At 35.2% G+C, this 20,558-nt stretch overlaps 1 protein-coding gene across 21 annotated transcripts in view; it reads right to left on the bottom strand.

The window, feature by feature from the left end:
- Positions 1–20,558, bottom strand: part of LOC109070212 (RIMS-binding protein 2-like) — a 112,960-nt gene that overhangs the window by 24,101 nt on the left and 68,301 nt on the right. For 19 of the 21 annotated variants that reach the window (XR_006160665.1, XR_006160667.1, XR_006160666.1 and 16 more), the window contains 10 exons: positions 14,537–14,659; positions 10,069–10,173; positions 8,834–8,884; positions 8,287–8,307; positions 6,703–6,744; positions 6,220–6,430; positions 5,126–5,295; positions 3,437–3,516; positions 2,522–2,631; positions 1,318–2,223 (listed from right to left, as the gene is read on the bottom strand). Coding sequence is in view for 18 of the 21 variants with exons in the window: in XM_042762520.1 (XP_042618454.1) it covers positions 1,318–2,223; positions 2,522–2,631; positions 3,437–3,516; positions 5,126–5,295; positions 6,220–6,430; positions 6,703–6,744; positions 8,287–8,307; positions 8,834–8,884; positions 10,069–10,173; positions 14,537–14,659 (1,819 nt within the window). In the remaining 3 variants the exon portion in view is untranslated. The remainder of the gene's footprint in view (positions 1–1,317; positions 2,224–2,521; positions 2,632–3,436; positions 3,517–5,125; positions 5,296–6,219; positions 6,431–6,702; positions 6,745–8,286; positions 8,308–8,833; positions 8,885–10,068; positions 10,174–14,536; positions 14,660–20,558) is intronic. The other 2 variants (XM_042762517.1, XM_042762519.1) reach the window with 2 other exon arrangements.

Genomic DNA, 20,558 nt, shown 5'->3' with positions numbered 1-20,558 from the left:
CAACTTATATGATCTTCAGTAGCAAGGACGTTTTCACCGAGGAAGCTATAAAGTCTTCAAAATATTTGGATGAGAATTATAATTGGACAAGGATTATTATTGCTGGTCTCATAGGAGTTGGTAGATACAAAGACAAACTTGTTCTCTTCAAGTTCAGATTTTTCAGAGTCTCCTCTGGGTACAGATATTTTCATAATTGGCCCTTAAAAGTTAAAAAAGTGAAACATTTCTAGACGTGGGTGGTATTGGGGGCTTAATTACATCCATAATAAATCCACAAAACCAAGATTACTAATACATGTGTTTTAATCTTAAAGCATAAACCTTATTAGACTTTCTGTCAGTTTTAGTCCCTGTCATGATCAAAATGTGAGATTAACATTTTAGATGAGTACAACATTTTGCTCATTTTGAGGTACCAGCAATTATAATTCTTGAGATATCATGCCCTAAAAACATGGCATCGCTGACATTTTTTTTGTTTGGGGGGCTAAAAAATATTTAAATCTGCAAGAAACTAATCCATGGATTAATTACAGAGCAACCACTCTAAAAAACTTTGCATCCATTCAGAGCACCCTAGCAACCACACTACATTGCGCTAACAACCATTTAGAAGCAGAACATTTTTTGCAAACACATAGTAACAGCCTAGCAACCACACACAACATCCTGACATGGTGGGGACAATTTTTGCACAATTCTCGAGAAATATGTACTGAAAAAATCCAAGTATTCTTATTACTCATTCAGGATAAGGCTTAAATAAAAAGGTATAGGAGTAAATGAGTGATAACTAGGGTTGGCAATTTAACATGCCAATTTAGTGTGATAATTTACAACAAAACGTTTTGGGTTGGTAAGATCTTATCTCACCAAGGCTCATCATTTATGTAACTAAAAATATAGTAAAAACATTAATAATATGAAATATTATTAGAAATTAAAATAACAGGTGTATATTTTAATATATTTTAAAATGTAATTTATTTCTGCCATGGCAACGCTGATTTTTCAGCAGCCATTAATCCATTAATCTAGTATATATATATATATATATATATATATATATATATATATATATATATATATAATATATATATATATATAGATATATATATGATTGATTTATTTCTTTATTTTTAGAATGACATGCAAGAACGCATGTCAAGCTATGGCACAACAAAATATTATGCAATTAATAAGTTTGAATTTTGAATCGACTGACAGCCCTAGAGATAACCAGGTCTCAAATCACTACACAATAAGAAATGAACAATGTAAAGTTGAGTGTGCGTTCAGTGTTAGCTGACCCACCGGCTGGCTGAGTGCAGAACTCCACTGAGACCTCCTTCTTCTCCCTCTGCTCAAGGGGAAGCTGCCAGGGCATCTGATGGGGCCGGGCCACCACCCGTATCTTATACACTGTCATGGGCTTCAGGTTGTAGAAGTGGTATTTGTACCCTCCAGGCTTCACAACATCATATTCGACGTCGTTCAGGAAGATCATGTGGCTGTAGTTGCTGTTGCTTGGCATCCAGGTGAGCTCAGCCGATACTTGCGTGATGTTCTCCACACGAAGGTAATAGGGTGCCACCACCACATCTTTCCCCACCAGCAGTGTGCAGCGCAGCGGATCGGAGAGCCCCCGCTCCGTCATGCTCTGGATGGAGATGCGGTGCGTACAGGTGGCCAGGTTCAGCTTCTCGATCAAAGACTTGGTGCGGCCGCCGAAGGGTACGCTCATGCGTACCTCCTGATCCACCAGCACGTTGTAGCCATTGATGGACGTCCACCCGGGCAGCACAACCGGAGGATCCCAGCTTATGATTACACTCTTGGCCAGCTGCTTGATCAAGGTAATGCGGCGGGGGTAAGGCACGATGTCTTCTCCAATCTCGTCAATGTTCACGTCCAGCGTGCCGGTGCCATTGCTGCAGGGTCCCAGAAAGTCCATGCCCAGACCCATGGTCATGCCCAAGCTGCTAACCCCACTGCTACTGCTGGTGCCCGTCCCGGTACCCGAGCCCAGGGTGTCCAACTTCTCTGAGAGCAGTGTGCTGAGTGTACTGACGGCACTGCTGGGCATGGAGGCGGGGCTGTGGTTGAGGTAGGACGGTTCCTTGATGCGGTCCAAAAGAGGAACTGACGCGAGCTCCTCATCCTGGACAAAGTCCACAAAGTTGGAGGGAACCAGACCCTGCTGTCCGTCCAACAGCTCACCTGGAGAACAGAAAAGGGTACAGAGTGATGAATAGGAGCATGAACAATGGCTGCAGAAAATTCAGCTTTGCCATCAAAGGAATAAATTACATTTTAAAATACATTTAAATAGAAAACTTATTTTAGATTGTAATAATATTTCACTGTTTTTTGGTTTTTAATGTGATTTTTTTTTTTTTCAAATAAATGCAGCCTTGTTGTGGATAGTGGGTTTTTTTAATTAATGTAGTTTACTGACAACCAAACTTTTGAATGGTAGTGTATGACTGCTCTGATGTTGTACTGTAATGTGACATACCCTCATAAAAGCCGTCCTCATCCATGGTCCCATAAACATACAGGTACTTCCCAGCCACCAGGGGGAGCTCTGCCTCAGGATGCTCATTGGGGCCATCATAAGGGTTATAACTGCAAGGTGTACATGCTGAATTCAATTCATGAACTTTATTATTATTATTATTATTTAACCCTACATTAAAATATATATTCTGTATTAAATCAAAAGCCTAAAGGAGAAGTATATACATCTTTTAAATATCATAATACTATTAGAACAATTAGAACAATTAGAACAGTCATTTGTGGGTTAATTTTTTATTATTTTTTTTTTTTTAATTGTAATGTATGTTCTGTTATAGTGTCCTGACTGGTATGGTGTGGTGGGGTGAATTTGATTTGTTATTTTTTTTTTATGTTATGGTCTTGTTATTGTAGTGATGGAAGCCTATGGGCAAGAATTAAAAGCAGATGCTTACATTACAACCTTTCCTAGTGTCTTTAGATGGATATCACACAAGTTACCTGGTTTACCAAGTTCACATGATTTTAACATAAATTGAATAGATATTTTCTGATCGCACCAAACCAGTCTCATAAGTGTTATAAGTGCTATGATTATACTATCAAAACAGTGTGAAAGTATATTTTAAAAGTTAATCTGCTGTGCTTGGTAGACGAGTCGAAATGCTTGTCTGTGGTAATTGACAGTGTCCACAGATGTTGTTGATACACTTAACTTTTACTTAACCCAGAGTATTTCTTAAAGGCAGACCTTAATACAGTGACTAATGCTATTCTACATCTAATCATTACAGCTTATGGCATGACATAACAAATCATTATAGCTAATGATATGCTATAACCTATTATTACAGCAAACGTACTATTATAACGCACTGTAACGTGTTACAACAGCTGTAGTGGATCCACTCACTTGTAGCGGGCAACACACAGTCGCACTTTGCCTGTGTATCTGGATTTAGACCTGGGTGATGAGCTGAGCTCTTTGTCCATCTAAAGGAGAGAGGACAAGTGGATAGATGAGTTAATGGTCAGCTTTACTAGCTTACAGTATTGTTGTTGTTAAGCAGCATGCTAAGCCTTGACAGCACAGGGAGTTTAATGCTTTGTTCAGACTAGGGTTGAAAACTTTTATACATTGCAACATTGCAATGAAAACATTGCATACCTATTGCTCATCAAGCCTTCATTTATTTGATAAAAAATACAGAACAAAACAGTAATATTGCGTCAGTATCTTTCTCTTTTTTTAAAATAAATTAAAACTTTTATTCAACAAGGATGTTAAATTAATAAAAAGTAATAGTAAAGACTTATATTGTTAGAAAAGTTGTTCAAAATTCAGGATGTGTCTTTTGTGATGTAGATAATGGTGACAATTCCTGAAGTGGATCATATTTAATCAAACTGCAAAATGACACTGTGCACACTCAGACCTAAAGATCGGATTTGAAAACCAAATCAGATTTGTGTGCAGTATGAACAACGGTTAAGAAAGACAATGACAAATCAATGGGTTGTTTTTCAAGTTTTGATTTTTGATAAATGTTTGGGCAAAAAAGTGAGTCTGTAATAATTGAAAGCAAAGTCCAGTGTGCAATCTGATAATGTGGGCGATTAAGCCAATAACACCAGCAGAGCACAGTCTGAGCAGACAGATTGGACTATTCACACCCGCACACACTCTCTCTCACACACACAGCCTGTCAATGTATACTGTAATTATTCTCATAATGGCCAAATCACTGTGGTACATGACACACTACTAGAATCTACTTACTGCTCTCATAGAATCTAGAAATATATTGGTTAGAATTCTATATTCTATTCTATTCATTGACAATTTACAAACTTTTCAGTTTGTTAGTTCAGTATCATCTTGCAGTTAATAGCCATAGTTCAGAGTCATCATGGACTCTTTTCACAGACTGTAATGATATATTTTGAGAGTTATTAACATCGTAAATCTACTACAGTTTTTAATATTTTCATTGAATTTTTTTTTTTAATGCAATGTACATTTATAACATTATACCTTGTATTATATTACCTTTCCATTATATTTCAGAACACTGCTGTGTGGGTGTTTTTAACCATTTTGGAAAGTCATAGAAACACTATCATTGATTTTTGCTTTTGGAGCAAATGGGAACTCAAACATATATTTGTTGTAGTTTCCATTCATCCGGAAGTTTACCCAACTATGTTTCTGAGAGCCCCAGAAATGTGAAAATTAGTTTTCTTTCTTGTGTTTATTTGGAAACTGGATTATGATTGCTATTTTCTTTTATTGGCATCTATTTAGTCATCTATAGCTGCCTGTACTTGTGTCACTTTAATAGTTAATTCTTGCATTTAATTTACATACAGAACCAAAATCTAAAGCCCATTAACATGTTAACATTCTTGTGCTGGCTTGCAAACTCTGCCATTTCCTTCAGAAAATGCAATGTAATCTATTTTATTCAGTAGAACCTCAGTTATTTTTATATATTTAATTTTCAGTTCAAAAGATTAAACCTCAAGACTAAAATCAAACTGTAAATGATTAACATAAAAGGTAAAATGAACTAACACTCACTGGTTAGTTTGTGATACTCACAGCAGTGGAGATGACGGGCCGCACCTCTGAGAGGAAGGCTCGCCGTGGGCTGGAGGGTGTGCTGCGTGACAGGAAGGTGGGTTTGACAGACAGGAGCTCTACCTTCTCCCCCTCAGTCATCTGTAGAGGCCGAATGAGCTCTGAGATCTTACTCATCGAATCCTCATTACCCACACACACACAAAGATGATGGTTATTTCATTACTGTGTACAGTCTCATACTTCTCTCTCCATCTCAACACATCACCACCGCTGTTGATCGTATCAGTCTTCAGATTTTTCAGCATTAGACATTGTTTCATATTTCCTTATGTGAAGGGTGAAGGATGAAGGATGGTAAACTAAAGGTGAGCGAATATGAAGTGAACTATGATCAATCAATACCTTACAAAGGGGTTTGGACAGAAAATATACACTACTGTTCAAAATTTTGGGTTTCTTGTTTATGAAAGAAATCTCCGCAGGGCTGCATTTATTTGATCAAAAATACAGAACAGTAATATTGTTAAATATTATTACGATTGAAAATAATAGTTTTTTATAAATTGAAAGATTTTTTTTATCAATTTAATGCATCCTTAAAAATGCTAAATAAAAATGATTAATTTCTTTAAAAAAAGTTTAAACTGCATTGTATGTATTTGTCTTAACAAAATAACAAAACATATAAACCAAATAGCATTTATTTTAAACAAATAAAGCACAAACACGTTTATATATATATATATATATATATATATATTATATATATATATATATATATATATATATATATAAATTGATATACTATATACAAATGTATTGTTATATTGTTTACAATTAAGCCAAAAAATATTTAGACACTGTCAAACTGTAAAAATGACTCTGGCAACATCTAACCATTTTAATTTCTAATGCAGTGACAAAGACTCCCAAAAGTTTCCAAATATTTTGAGGTTCTTGCATATTATATAATTAATATTTAGTAAATTAATTAGAATGAATAAAATAATTAATTAGAATGGATTTTCACCATTACATAATGCAATGCAGTGTAACTATATAAATATTTAAGGAAGTGTAACACATGACCTTCTTCAGTAAGCATACTGTACCTTTCCCAGAGTGGGCAGTGAGGCCATTGAGAAGCTGGGAGAGGGTGAGGGGTTTGCTGGGTGAGCCGGGAGAGTCGCCCCCTGTCAGCTGACTGCTGCTCAGGATGTCTAACTTCCCAGCCTGCAACCTGAACTTCTCCAACTCTTTTGACAGCAGGTTAAACTGCTCACTCTGTGCCCGGCATTTTTCCTCCAGTTCTCTCACTTTATCCTGGAAAGAAAAAGAGGGAAGAAAAGAAAGAAAAAGAGAGAGAGAGAGAGAGAATGGCTAGCATTAAAAACTTGTACTGACCATTTTGGCTGGTCTGTAATAAAAGCATTAACATTTAAAACTGGTTACAGCTTTATTAACAGCTATACTTCACATTAACTGACCGATGAAAGCTAATGAATGGAGCCTACAAACTCTACCAACTGAGAATGTGGTAAGCAACCTACAAAACTACAAAAAATGGCCTACATCTAAAAGGAGGTTTTTCCTACCAAAAATCGCATTGTGTTCTTAGTGCGAAGGAAACTTCTCAGCTTCAGACACCAACAGAATCAAACAAAGAGAGGAGTCAATCTATGTTCAGCTGTTATTGTACATCAAATCTCTTTTTTGATCATGATGTTTGCGATGGGAAGTACTATTAAATGGAGGTGGGTACCACACATGCAAAAATAACAGTAAAAGCTGTTTATGCCTGATGATTTGACGAAACTCACATGTATATTTGTACATCAATATTATTAACCACATTAGAGGATCATGTGTGTTTGCAATTTAACAAGTCAACATACTGTACAACTGTAACTTGACCTGTTATACAAGTTTGCATAAATCACTAAATCTGGCTTTTTGGGCAAGGAAATTAATGGAGGGTGGTGGAAGGGAGACATGTCACGTTCTGCAATCCATCAGTTATGTTTGTTTTTGCTGATATGATCTGCAAACGCACATATCCATGAGACACTGACAGGATTCAGCACAAGGCAGCACCCATGCATTGCAACACAAGAGGAGCAGAAAGGATCAGGCAGTGAATGAGAAACTTTTACCACTTAGTTAAAAGAATAAACTGGCTTTTGCAGCACTTTCATTTGTACTTTATGAACATGCCCTCAAATACAGAGGCTGGCCTCATCTTCATCAGTCTCCTGTGTTTAGCTTCTGTACTATCAAAACCTGCCTCCCAAGAGGAATGAGGAGACAACATAAAGGTTTCCAATAAAAAAATAAAATAAAATAATAATAATAAAATCCAAAGTTGAAGACATATTTTTACTCTTGGTTTACTGAAGGGAGAGGTAATTCACAGGCAACTTTTGTCTTTGTTTTTCATCAGATGAATATCTATTTGGATGGCAACAAAGACATGCCACAAAAAAAAAAAAAAAAAAAAAAAAAAAAAAAAAAAAAAAAAAAATATAACTGAAATAATAGTAACAAAACAATTCACTGTAATATTTAAATATGTTAATATATTTTATATTTAATGTTATTTATTTGATATACATTATTTTGTTATGCATTTATTGTTAAAAGAAGTTTAGTTTTAATTTAATTTATAGACTAATAAAATTATTAATATTAGTCTACAAATTTAATAAAAACTAAATTAATAAAATTTATTAATTAAACAAATTTAATAAAATGTATATATTATTAATAATTATATGAAAACAAAATGGTTTTGATAATGTTCATGATGTTATAACTTTATAAAAATAATACATACATAAATACATAAAATCAAAAAAAATAAAAATGCAATAAAAAGCAGTTGTTTGGCTTTTAAGACAAGCAAAATGTGACCCTTTTACTTTAAACATTTATAACACACATAAGCAACTTTTGTCAGGAATGTATAAAATGACTATGAAAACTGATGTTTGTACTAAAAAGTTTCAATAATTTGATCTATGGTGATATAGATCAAAGATATTGATCAAATGTTTACAGATCAATCATGGATGAGCAGTACAGTAATTGACAGGACAGCTAAACGAGGTGACAGCAACTACCCCCAATGAATCACACGAGGAGGAGAGGGAGAACTCTGAGGAGAAGTAACTCGAAAATACCTGCATGCTGTCCAAGTGATTCTGTATATGCAAAAAAAAAAAAAAACACCAGTAACATAGTGACAAGAGATGTAAGGAACCAAACAGATCACAGTTGCAACAGACTAGCTTTTGTACAATTTCAGAAGTCACAGAGACCAAACATGAGTACAATTTCATCCCCATTTTCCCTCAGTCGCCCATTAATGGCTGCAATGAATGAAAAAGAATAGTAGAATATGGTAAATAAATCATTAAATATGTATCAGAGAGATGTACATTAGTTTTAAACAATTATAAATCAAGCTAGTTAGCAAGGAAATTTACACAAGATTTTTATTTATTTAGTACATTTTTCTGAATAACTCTAAATGTCATCAAATGGTGTAAGCTAAGATGTGACTCATATGGTAGCCAGATTTTTGGCTAATATGAGAAAATATATACGATGACGCATGTGGAATGTGCTGTACTATCACGATCAGCCAAGATATGATTTAAGATGCATGTTTATATGCACACTCACATACACATGCTCTGAAATTCATGAGCAGATATCATAACTCACCTCTAACAGATGGACGGCACCTTCATGTTCCTTCTTAGCCTCAACCTGAGCCTATAAACAACACAAAAATAATATATGACCAAGTCAGTCATGCCATACTTAATAAAAGTCACAGCCAAATATATTCCTGCATCTTCCTAGTGTATAAACATTCTATTCCCAAGTTTGGATGAATAAGCTTTAGGCAAAAAGGACTTGATCGGATGCAGTGCATTGTAGGGTCATTCATTGCAACTCTCAGCAGCTGTGGAAAACAGCATTCAGTTCCACATGAATAGAGGAACATCTGTTGGAGTGTCAGCCTCTGCAGGCTGTTGCATCACAGCATGAGGGAACATTTCAGAATTATGTATGGAGATTCACCTTCAGAACAACAAAACTGGGTTCTTAATGTCTTGACTTCTTCTGATGAGAGTGTGTTTATTCTCCTCTGTAATCACAGTGCTCCATTCAATAAAGACAGACAATGACTCAAATGTTTCAGAGGGTGACAGTGTTCATGCATTCTGGAGAAAATGTCAAATTTGATCACCTGCGCTGCCATTTCATTAGAGAGTAATTTACTCTGAGTGGTGAGACAGCGACACTTTTCTCTTCATTCAGACAAGAAATGAGAGGAATATTTCAGAGACTTATCTAAAATTGCTGAAACACTTTTTCATTAAAAATCTCTCTTCATTAAGAGCACTCTGACAGCTGGATTTTATTACTGGGTGATTCTACAATTTCAAGCATTTTTTTCATAGGGGTTGATTTTTTTTATTAAAATGTTTTTTCATTTATTATATGAAACTCACATTGAAATTATCTTGGACACTTTTTACTTTGCCTTCATCAATAATCTCTTCAATATACCTTATATGTAAAAATTTTTATTATTCTAAAAATATCTTAAATTATGAGAACCCATCATAAAAATAATAATTACATTTTTAACATATAATTTAAACAAAATGTGCAAATTGAATACTCACGTGATTTTTTAATTAATTATTTTTTTATTCAACTGTCACACACAACCAACAAATTTTGACCCTAATACAGTTTTGTCAAATGATGAAAAAAGTTGGATAATATTATTTATTTAGGATACATATAATACTATGAAATCAGCCTTAGTAAAAGCCTTGTTTAAACAGATACCAGAAGCTTAAGCATGATGCAAGGTCTTCTACACTCTGGCCTGTGCATGAGCTCCAAAGGATTTGGTGTGATTGGAAACCCTGATCTCTCACCTTCTGCAGAAGGTCAATCTCCTGCTGTTTGGCACTGAGGACAGCCAAGGCTTGTTCATGCTCTAATTCTAGCTGCTGCCTCCTCTCTGCAGCCTCTCGCATATGCTGGGAAAGAGAGAAGACAGAGCAGGAGGTGAGAGGAAACTCAGCGAAGGATAAACACAGACAGAATGAGAGCAACCATCCATCATTATTAAAGGGATAGTTCACCCAAAAAAAGAAAACTCGGTTGTCATTTACTCTTATGATGACTTTCTAGAGAGGAACACAAAAGGAGATATTAAGAAGAATGTCCAAGCTGCTTTTTTTCCATGCAATTAAAGTGGAAGGGGATCAGGGACAGCTGCGGTAACCACTTTCGTTGTAAAACAGCAGCTTGGACATGATGTTAGATAACTACTTTTGTGTTGCACGCAATAATGTCACAGTATGGGTTTGGAACAGCAAAGCTTTTTAGGTCACACTGAAACACTTTTAGCTGCTGTTAAAACTCAACAAAGGAGTCTATAGAACCTCTTTTTATATCAGCTTATAAAAGATCAGTCTCCAGGAGCACCAGAGACAAAAATCCCTTCTAATCCTGGAGTATCTGATGTAAGATTTCTTTTTACCTGAGCATATCAACTCAGAATTAGGGGCCATTCACACTGAATGCATTCCACTGCACCGCTTTTTCATTGTTTTTATTTCTTAATACACATTGCGCTTATGTCCCAAGTCTTTTGCTTTATCCCACAATTGACACAGCCTTCACATTTAGTATTTTGTTTTTTCCAATGAATCAAATTACTTTGACATTTTGATGTGCTTAATTTAGATGTTGAATTTTTTTGGTTTTTTGCATGTATAATTTGTTTCGTTTTTTTTGTACTTTGCCTTAATTTTTTTTGGGTTAGTTGTGAAAATACCCTTACTAAATATTAAGGACCCGATGGAGTTTACTCACCCCTCAAGACACCCTAGGTGTGACGCGGATGACTTTACTTCTTTCAGACGAATACAATCTGAGTTATATTAAATAATGTCCTGGCTTCCAAGCTTTGTAATGGCAGTGAATGGTGGTCGAGATTTTGAAGCAAAATAAGCCCTATTCGGACAGTAATAGTTTCTCAGAGGGACGTAAGGTATTTTCACCCCATTCACTGCCATTATAAAGCTTGGAAGAGCCAGGACGTTTTTTAATATAACTCCGATTGTACAGTTTTCTTTTGAAAGCAGAAAGTCATATACACCTAGGATGACTTGAAGGTGAGTAAATCATGGGGTATTTTTCACTTTTGGGGGAACTATCCCTTTAATACCTTTAAAAGGAATCAAATTAAGGCTGTAAAGGATTGGACAATGCATCTACATTTTTGGGTGAACTATCCCTTTAAGCACTGAAATCAACAGCAAAATGTTGTTGTAAATCAGGTTTGTGTCATTTGCTTCACCCCTTCAGATAAAGCAAAAACAGAAGTGAAGCATCATGTCAATCAGCCAGACTAAGCACAGCCACGGAGCTTCACATGATCAATAAAGGGCTCAAGGGTCATGGCTCTGTACATGAAAGGGTGTGTGCAAACAATGCAGCATGTTCAATCAACACCATTACTGCCCAACAACATCCCTAGAAGCTCTTCTGACCTGTTAAAAGTACACAGTGACAAAACCTAGCAATTTTCTTTCCATTTGTGACAGGTGAGGTTATGGGGATAAAGGGGAAAGGATTTTCCATGCTGCAGTGAAAGAGGAGTGCAGGGAAGTGGAAGGTTAGAATAACCTAACCTTCAGAGGACAAATAAACTGTACTGTGTGTGAAATGTGTTACGGTTATCTGACATCAATTGTGAGTGAATATCTCCATGCCTACTAACAATGGGACAAATTATATAATAATCTAAAGTGAATGATTTTTATGCCTCAATGAATTATCAGTACTTATTTATCACTACTGATTTACTCGAGTACTTATTTGTTAAAAAGCTTAATCATTTTAACATACAGTATGTGACCCTGGACCACAAAACCAGTCTTAAGTGGCTGGGGTATATTTGTAGCAATAGCCAAAAAAACAATGTATGGGTCAAATTTTTAGATTTTTCTTTAATGCCAAAAACTCTCATTCTCCTATGAATGTGTTAAATTATAATAATAATATTTTTTTTTTTCATTTTTATTAGGTGGCCTATTATAATTCGACTATCAAACTGCCCAGCTATTTCACTTCAGCACCACATTTCACACACACGCACGCATGCGCGCAAATGAGAATTAGAGCCTGTAGCCGGTGAAGAAGTCTCCATCCACAAACAGACGTACATCGTCTGCAGATATAAGGTATTTCATTGCATTTTAACAAGTAATCTGAACGGCCTATATATGTGCAATATTTCAAACGAGCCCTCTCTAACTGAGTTTAATGCCATAGTTATGTTAGAATGCATCTCATTCTTGTTTCTGTGGCGGTGCATCGGGCACGTCAGGGGGTGCACGGTCCGGAGTGATGTATGACTGACGCATCAGTTTAATTGAACTTTACTCCAAATATATGAACTTACCTGTTTTGAATACTTTATATTTAACGTGTTCATTTATGTCCAATATTAATGTTAAACTGTTGGACTTTAAATGAAAACTAATATTGATTTTCACCATTGACTGAGTTTGCAGAACATTTAGACTGATAAATCCGGTGCACAGATGTGGCAAATTTGACACAGGACGTGCGATATGACAGTTGCGTCCGACTATATATGAACTAGCTGGTTTAAATACAGTTTTTAAATTGTTTATATTTAAATAAAATTTTTATATTTAACGTTAGTTTATCACTATGTTTGAAAGTATATTTTTTCGATTATTGGTGATCCCATAGGCTCTCTCTCGCGCACCTGCATGGTTTAAAACACCAAATTATGCTATGACAAGAACAAAGAGTCTCTCTCTTGCTCCACCCATGCACGATAATATTGTGTATCGTCGATCTCATGGGCTGACGATATGACGATTTGAAAAATTTCCATATCGCCCAACACTAATAACCACAGAATAAAAATGAATCATCTAATGAAAATAACGTGATAAATATTGTGATACTATTAGATAATTTTTTTTTTAATCAAGATAGTTTCAACATATTTCACACTTTGTACATTCAGCAAAATTGTCCCCTCATAACTAAAATAAAAAAATATCTGAATATTTTTAAGAATATTAACAGCATGTATATCTCACATTCAAAAGAAGAGCTGGGTTAGTTTCTTTTTTTAGGGGAGGGTGTAATTGTGCATAACTGTTATGTCATGCACAAATGCATTCGAAAGTGCCTCAGCCGGCCAACTATTCAGATCACACACAGCATCCAGATCAGCTGTTAGTACACAGTCATAAGGTCCACATTCAGTTAGTGCTGGCTTCTGTAAAGTCTTTAGAGATACCTGATGAATGAAAAATATGAAGGGAGGCAGGGAGAGGGGAGGGGCAGGAGAGTGTTAGACGTTAGGGGAGGGGTAGGGCGCTCCAGGACTCCTAGTCGATCACAGATCCACACTTTGAAGTCGTACGACAGCTCTACAACCATAAAAGAGTACAAGGGGTGTAAAAGAGGTGAAAACAGATGAAAGTGGAGGTCATGATCTAAATCGACCTTAAACATGGCCAGCCAGGTTTCCTGAAACATATGTCATGAACTTGAATACTGACAGAGTTCACACTAAGATAAAGGACTATAACTTTTTCACTCGCCACCACACAGCTTGACTTAGTCAACGTATATGAAGGCTAATCAGGTAACCAGTCAAGAAAATGTAGATCATAATTTTTATTTCTTACTCCAAACTGATAAAAAAATATCATATGTTATGTTTCTGAAATTCCAACGTTTTGATTTTACGTTGGAATTTCAGAAACATAACATATCACTCGAATAATAATAATAAAATTATATATATATATATATATATATATATATATATATATATATATATATATATATATATATATATATATATATATATATATATAAAATATATAATTATATTTTCCATAATGAAAATGAAGCCTATTTTATGGCCATTAAGAGTTTTTATATTGTGACATTAATTTTATAACAATTATGCACAGATAAAATACTTATTAAAGTAATGTGGGAAAAGGTCAGTTCCAATACTGTAATTATTTAGTTGTATTATTTAGTAAATATTTATAGATGGATAGACATATAGATAGACATATAGATAGATAGATAGATAGATAGATAGATAGATAGATAGATAGATAGATAGATAGATAGACAGACAGATATTTTTAATAATAGAGTGTTTTCTTAACGTAATACTTTATTTAATAGTCATGAAAATTATCTTACAATACAAATGTAAAGCATTGTAGAAAAAATGTCCAAACACAGGCTTCATTTTCTTTTTCCATAACTATTTTTTTTCCTTTGATTATGTGATTTACACTGACGCATCCGGCGGGTTCTCACCTTCAGCACCTGCTCTAGGTTCTCCAGTTTGCCTTGGAGCTCAGTCTTCTCCAACACAGCACAATCTCTCTCCACTGTCACAGTGTACAGAGCCTCCTGCAGCTGTTCATACTCACTTTTCACCTGATAGAGAGAGAGAGAGAGAGAGATTAATCAAAAATGCCTTTAGACTTACACTGTTTGCCCTATGACCTCTGTTAGAAAGGTGAAAAGTCATTCTATCCTGGATTCAATTATGCTATTAAATATACTGATCAATTGAAAATGACATATTCTGTTTGTCATTAACCACTGATATGCGATATATGGAGCATGTGTAGTCAGCACTGAGCTCTGGGGTGAGAGTCGTGTTTTTAGAGAGCGAGAGCAGAGGGGTTGACGTCCTGAATCGATCGCAGCGTCAGTCATGATAAAAAGCTGAGCTGTCAGAGACAGAGGCAGTACTCACACTCCACGCCTGTCCAATCTGACACTCATCTATTATCTGCAACCTGACCTGAACACCCACTGCAACAGCAATTACAGCTGAACACGCTTGTTCTCGAGGAAATATGTTTGACCTGTTACACTTGTATTGTTGATTCTTATGACATTCAAGCAGCATGTTGTTGGATAGCGATGGTGAGCAAATAAACTTCATTTACAAATTAAAGAGCATGGTTTCAAGGTTAGGCCATACTTCGCTTTAATAAATGTTTTTTTTTTTTTTTTTTACTGTGACATATTATGATGGTGGAATACAATTTTTATTTTTTTTTTGAATCCTATATGAAAAATTAACAACTTTCTTCACCTTTGAAACAACTACTGGCATTACCAAGGCCTTATGGGGAGCTAAAAAATGATATTAACCAGTAATTTGAAAATTTATCATTTCACGATTCAACTATATCTGATCAAAACTCCTACTTATTTTCAGCTTTACATAACATGTGCTGTGAACGCTGCTTCACGTGTTTAAGGCATTGTGCAGCCTGTTTATAAGGCAGTCTAATTCACAACAGAGACACAGATTAAGCCTAGTCCTTAATGAGAAAGGATTTTTAATGGAGAAAATCAGTTTATTCAGTAACTCAGTCAGACGCAAGGCCTTATGTGCACTTAGGAAGTGGAGTGTTATTTTAGTATAATTGAGATATCATTTTTATTAATATTTTAAAATAGTTTTTATTTTTATTTACATTTTTATCATTTGTGTTTTCACTTTAGGTTTTAATATGTTTGTCATTTCTATTAGTTTTTTAATGTCTATTTTTTATTATTAAAAAAATAAAATAAAATAAAATAAAAATCATTTTAACTGCAATGTCTTAAATCAGTGGTCTTTACCAGGGGAACCATTAATTACTATTTGATCACAATTAACATATATGTTATTATAGGCCAGGCATGAAATACAATGTTTAATTCTCTGGTAACCTCTCTGCCTACCAAAGGGTCTTTGTTCTAAAAAAAACATTGAAGACACTCATCTCTGATATCCAGGGCTGGGAAGGTTACTTTTAAAAAGTATTTCACAACAGATTACAAAATACATGCTTTAAAAAGTTATCAGTAATGTATTTTGTTAAGATTACTCAGGTTTAGTAACTTCATCTAAATACTTTAGAATACTTTGCAATACTTGAGCTATGTAACACAAAGCAACATATTAACTTGATGTCTTTGTTTTCCAGCTCTAAATAAAAGTGACATATAGGCCTACCAGTCACAACATTTGTGTTTTCTTTATTTTATTTTTAACAACATCAGTTTTCCACAGCATTTCTATGAACAACAACAACAAAATTTTATGTCATTTAAATCTACCAATCAATATAACTTCAATTTGAATACAATGAATGGGAATCCATGCTCTTTCATGCTGTATTCCAAGCTTCAAAACGAATCCAAACACACCAAACATATCATAAAAGTAGCCAAAACAACTGGAACAGTTCTCCAAGTTATACAATAGATTTGTTTAATGAATGTTTCAAACTTTAAGCGATTACTTCACTGATAATCCTCTCTATGGAGAAGCTATCGGCACAAAAGAATCGCTGAGTCAAAATTGACAGGGCTCGTTTCCTAAAGCAAGTAATGTCGTTATAGTTCAATATTTAACAACCAGAGTTCGCTAACGATGCTTTTGGAAAACACACCCCAGATCTACCCAGTTTAATTTAAACCATTCACACTGGTTTCGTTAAACAAAAGAAATGATTCATTTAAAAGATTGATTCAAAAGAATCATCTGTTCACATATCAGATCATGAACTCACAATACCGCGCCAAAGATGATCTATTCTTGAACATTTCGAATGAATAAGGACTTCAAGTTCATCTGTAATGCACACAAGGCTATCGTTTGACTTTATAAACTTTTATTTTTTGCATGATTCATATGGATCTGTTTACTGAATGCAAAGTGTGAATTCTAGGAGAATTCGGGGTCATTTTTCAGTTAAATTCTTAGAAATATTAAACATAATGATAACCATACAACACTCAAAATATGGGAATATAGAAAAACGAGTTACTGGATAAAATTTTTTAAACATCAAGAACAGCTTCCCTCAAGATGCTTTTTCAGATTAGACGTTGAATCCTTCGATGCTGATAGAAGTTTTGTTGCAGGTAGGCATTGCACTCTCAACTTGCAACTTATGCACTCTCACTATGAGTTGCTTAAAGGGTTACTCCATCCCAAAATGAAAATTTTGTCATTAATCACTTACCCCCACATCGCTCCAAACCCGTAAAAGCTTTGTTCGTCTTCGGAACACAATTTAAGATATTTGGGGGGAAAACCGGTAGGCTTAAAACTGTCCCATAGACTGCCAAGTAAGTAACACTGTCAAGGTCCAGGAAAGTATAAGTTTCTTAGCATAAGTGCTACAACCTGGTATAATGCATCTCTCCTTTCTAAGGTTAATGTATATTTTACAGTGTCCCTGTTCAAATAAATAAAGATAAATAAAAAATAAAAATAAGTATGAAAAGGATGGTCAGAATAATCCATCTGCCATCAGTGATTCAACCGTAACATTATAAAGCGACAAGAATACTTTTTGTACACAAAGAAAACGAAAATAATGACTTTATTCAACAATTCCTCTCCTCTGTGTCTCTCCAAATCAGGGTAGCACCATTTTGGCAATTCTGTGTCAGCCACGCCACAAGGATATGTTTTTGACGTGTATTTATGCTTTGATTTGAAAGACAACAGCGCATCAGCGGTGGAGTAACCCTTTAATGAACAGGCTCCTGCACGCAGTTTTTTTTTTTTTTTTTCTCAACGGAGAATAATTTGCTTTATTGGTTAAAAACTGTTTACTTAAATATTTAATTATGAAATTACATTAAAATTCAAAGTAATCACTATTGTAATCTAAAATACTTTTCGGATGTTACTGTAATTTGATTACCACCTATTTAAAATGTGATTATACAGTTACTCATATTTTGTATTTTAAATACACAACACCATTACATGTATTTCATTACTCACCAGCCCTGCTGCTATCCAGTAATGCTGTGCCACAAACAGACTGGATAGACACAAGTTGTGTAGATGGAACAGCTGCCATCTTAATGGCTACCATTCTGAGCGCTAGGACAAAGCTGTAGATTCAGTGATGTCTCACTCTGTAACAGCTATTTGAGATGGTGGGGGTAAACTCACAAAAGAAGTGATGCATGAAGGACAATTCTTTTCAAGCAAGAGCAGGCTCACATGACTCAGAGACATCCCACCATTACTGTTCTCAGTTTAGCATCATATACTGTAAGGAGCTGTTAGTGCTATAGTCCCAATGTAGGCCAATATATAAAGCTTGATTGAAACTCTGCAGGCTGTACATACACTTCACTATCTGTCAAAGTATTTTGGAAATCTACATTAAAGCAAGTATTTATGCTGTCTTTTCTTTCTCTCGCCTTTTCCTTCTTCTGTATTGCTATCGGCCTCATAGGTACCGCATTCATAAATGACTAATGAGGGAGTAGGGATCCTGTTTTGCAACAGCATTTGACAATACACCTACTCGGATGTTTTGGACATGGCCTACCTTCGAACAGCTCAGCAGGAGGATGCTCACTGCTCTGCCAGGATGGGATGCCAAGATGTGCCTCCAACTAAACACTGACACAGACATGACTAAAAGATGAACTATAAGCAGGCTACGGGGTGCTGATGCTAGCAGGCACAAATCTGAGATAACAGATCACACTTGCAGGTGTGAGACAGAACTAGGGGAGATCAGAAAAATGCACATCGAAAGAAGACCAAAGTAGACGATTATAGGTGCAACGTCAGAACACAAAAGCAACGGAGCCCAATGCATATATGTTGCTGTATTATATGATTATAGCAGACCATTTAACAGAAAGCAATAAATAAGTTTAGAATAAATAAGTCTGGAATATTTAAACATAATTTATTTTTGTTGATAGAACTGTTTTATATTTTAATATATTTTAAAATACAATTTATTCCAGTGATGGCAAAGCTGAATTTTCAGCATCATCACTCCAGTCTTCAGTGTCACATGATCCTTCAGAAATCATTCTAATATGCTGATTTCCTGCTCAGAAAACGTTCCTTATTATCAATTTTGAACACAGTTTTGCTGCTTAATATTTTTGTGGAAACCATGGTACACTACCATTCAAATGTTTTGATTAAAATAAAAGAAAAAAGAAAAAAAAGGCTGAAAAAAACCCCAAGATGAATAAATTAATTTGTTCTTTTAATGTTCTATTCATCAAAGAATGAAGAAAAAAAGTATCATGATTTCCACAAAAAAATATTAAGCTGTGTTCTCAATAATAAGAACATTTTTAATGACTGAGTACCAATAATAACTGATTATAACTAAATCCCCAAAAAATTTATGAGCAAAACATTTTATATTTACAGATCAGTTCTTAACCAGCATTAGAGCATACTAGTGAGGAATGGCATTTATGGCACAGGTGTTTTTGGTTCAGAAACTGCAGTGTTTGGTAACAAGAACATAAGTGATATGTTGTGCTGTTTATGTGAGTAATATATGTCTGTTTGATGGTAGTTATGGTCCATCAGAGCCGCGATAAACCAGCACTTGTTAACATGCTGCTGCTCAAGCATGAATCTAATCAAGGTTTTTTTTTTTTTTAAATATATAATTCAGCTATTACAAGAGTGTAATATCAGCCAGTTCCAGAGAGCAGCACTTCTTCATATCCACTCTTCAGATATGACAGACCCACGAAGAAAAGCCTTCCATAGATATGCTGTGTTACACACAAAAATGCACGCCACAAACTGACTTACAATGTCTTGTTCAACAATGTTTCTTGATGCTGTCATAATCCGGTCCTTCAGGAAATTGCTTTTCCATGGCTACACACACAAGACCCTCATCTTAAGATCAACATCACAAGCGATATCAACTTCACTATCCAGGAAATTACATTTTTACCCCTTAAAGACCAACACACAGACACATAGACTATACAGAGTAGACACATACAAATGGTGGATTAGAAAAACACAAAAATACAGTAATACCAAAAGAGAAAAAGAAGCAGAAATGTGTCCTCTGACTCAGGAAAGCTCCAGTGCTTTCTGGCATTCTATTATAACCTAAAACTTGAACACTGTGTATCTGAATACTGCAGTATTCTAGATGAAAAAAAACTGTGTATGTGTAAATGTGATTTATTTACGCTCAAGTCAAACCTTATTCTTCCAGTTTCTCTCCTTTAGCATAAACCAAACTCAGCATGACATTTATATCTCGGCATAAAATCCTCCATACTCATACAGTGTGCATCGATACAGCCATTCAGAGATGAACTCATCAATCTCACGAGTGAGTGGGCGGTCACTGCTGTGCTCCAGAGGGGCAGAGGGACTAGCCAGATTGAGTTAGAGGATGCTGAAATGTGTGCCGGGCGGCTCAAGGCCTCCAGCTTTATGAGGAACAATCCTCCACTTCCACTCAAGTGGCAAAAACACCATTAGTGCTCTCCACCAGGGAACAAATGATAGCGC

This window comes from Cyprinus carpio, chromosome A8, assembly GCF_018340385.1.
Source record: "Cyprinus carpio isolate SPL01 chromosome A8, ASM1834038v1, whole genome shotgun sequence".
NCBI lineage: Eukaryota > Metazoa > Chordata > Actinopteri > Cypriniformes > Cyprinidae > Cyprinus > Cyprinus carpio.
Note: the sequence above shows the minus strand (reverse complement) of the source record. Positions and strands in the feature narration are given on the sequence as shown.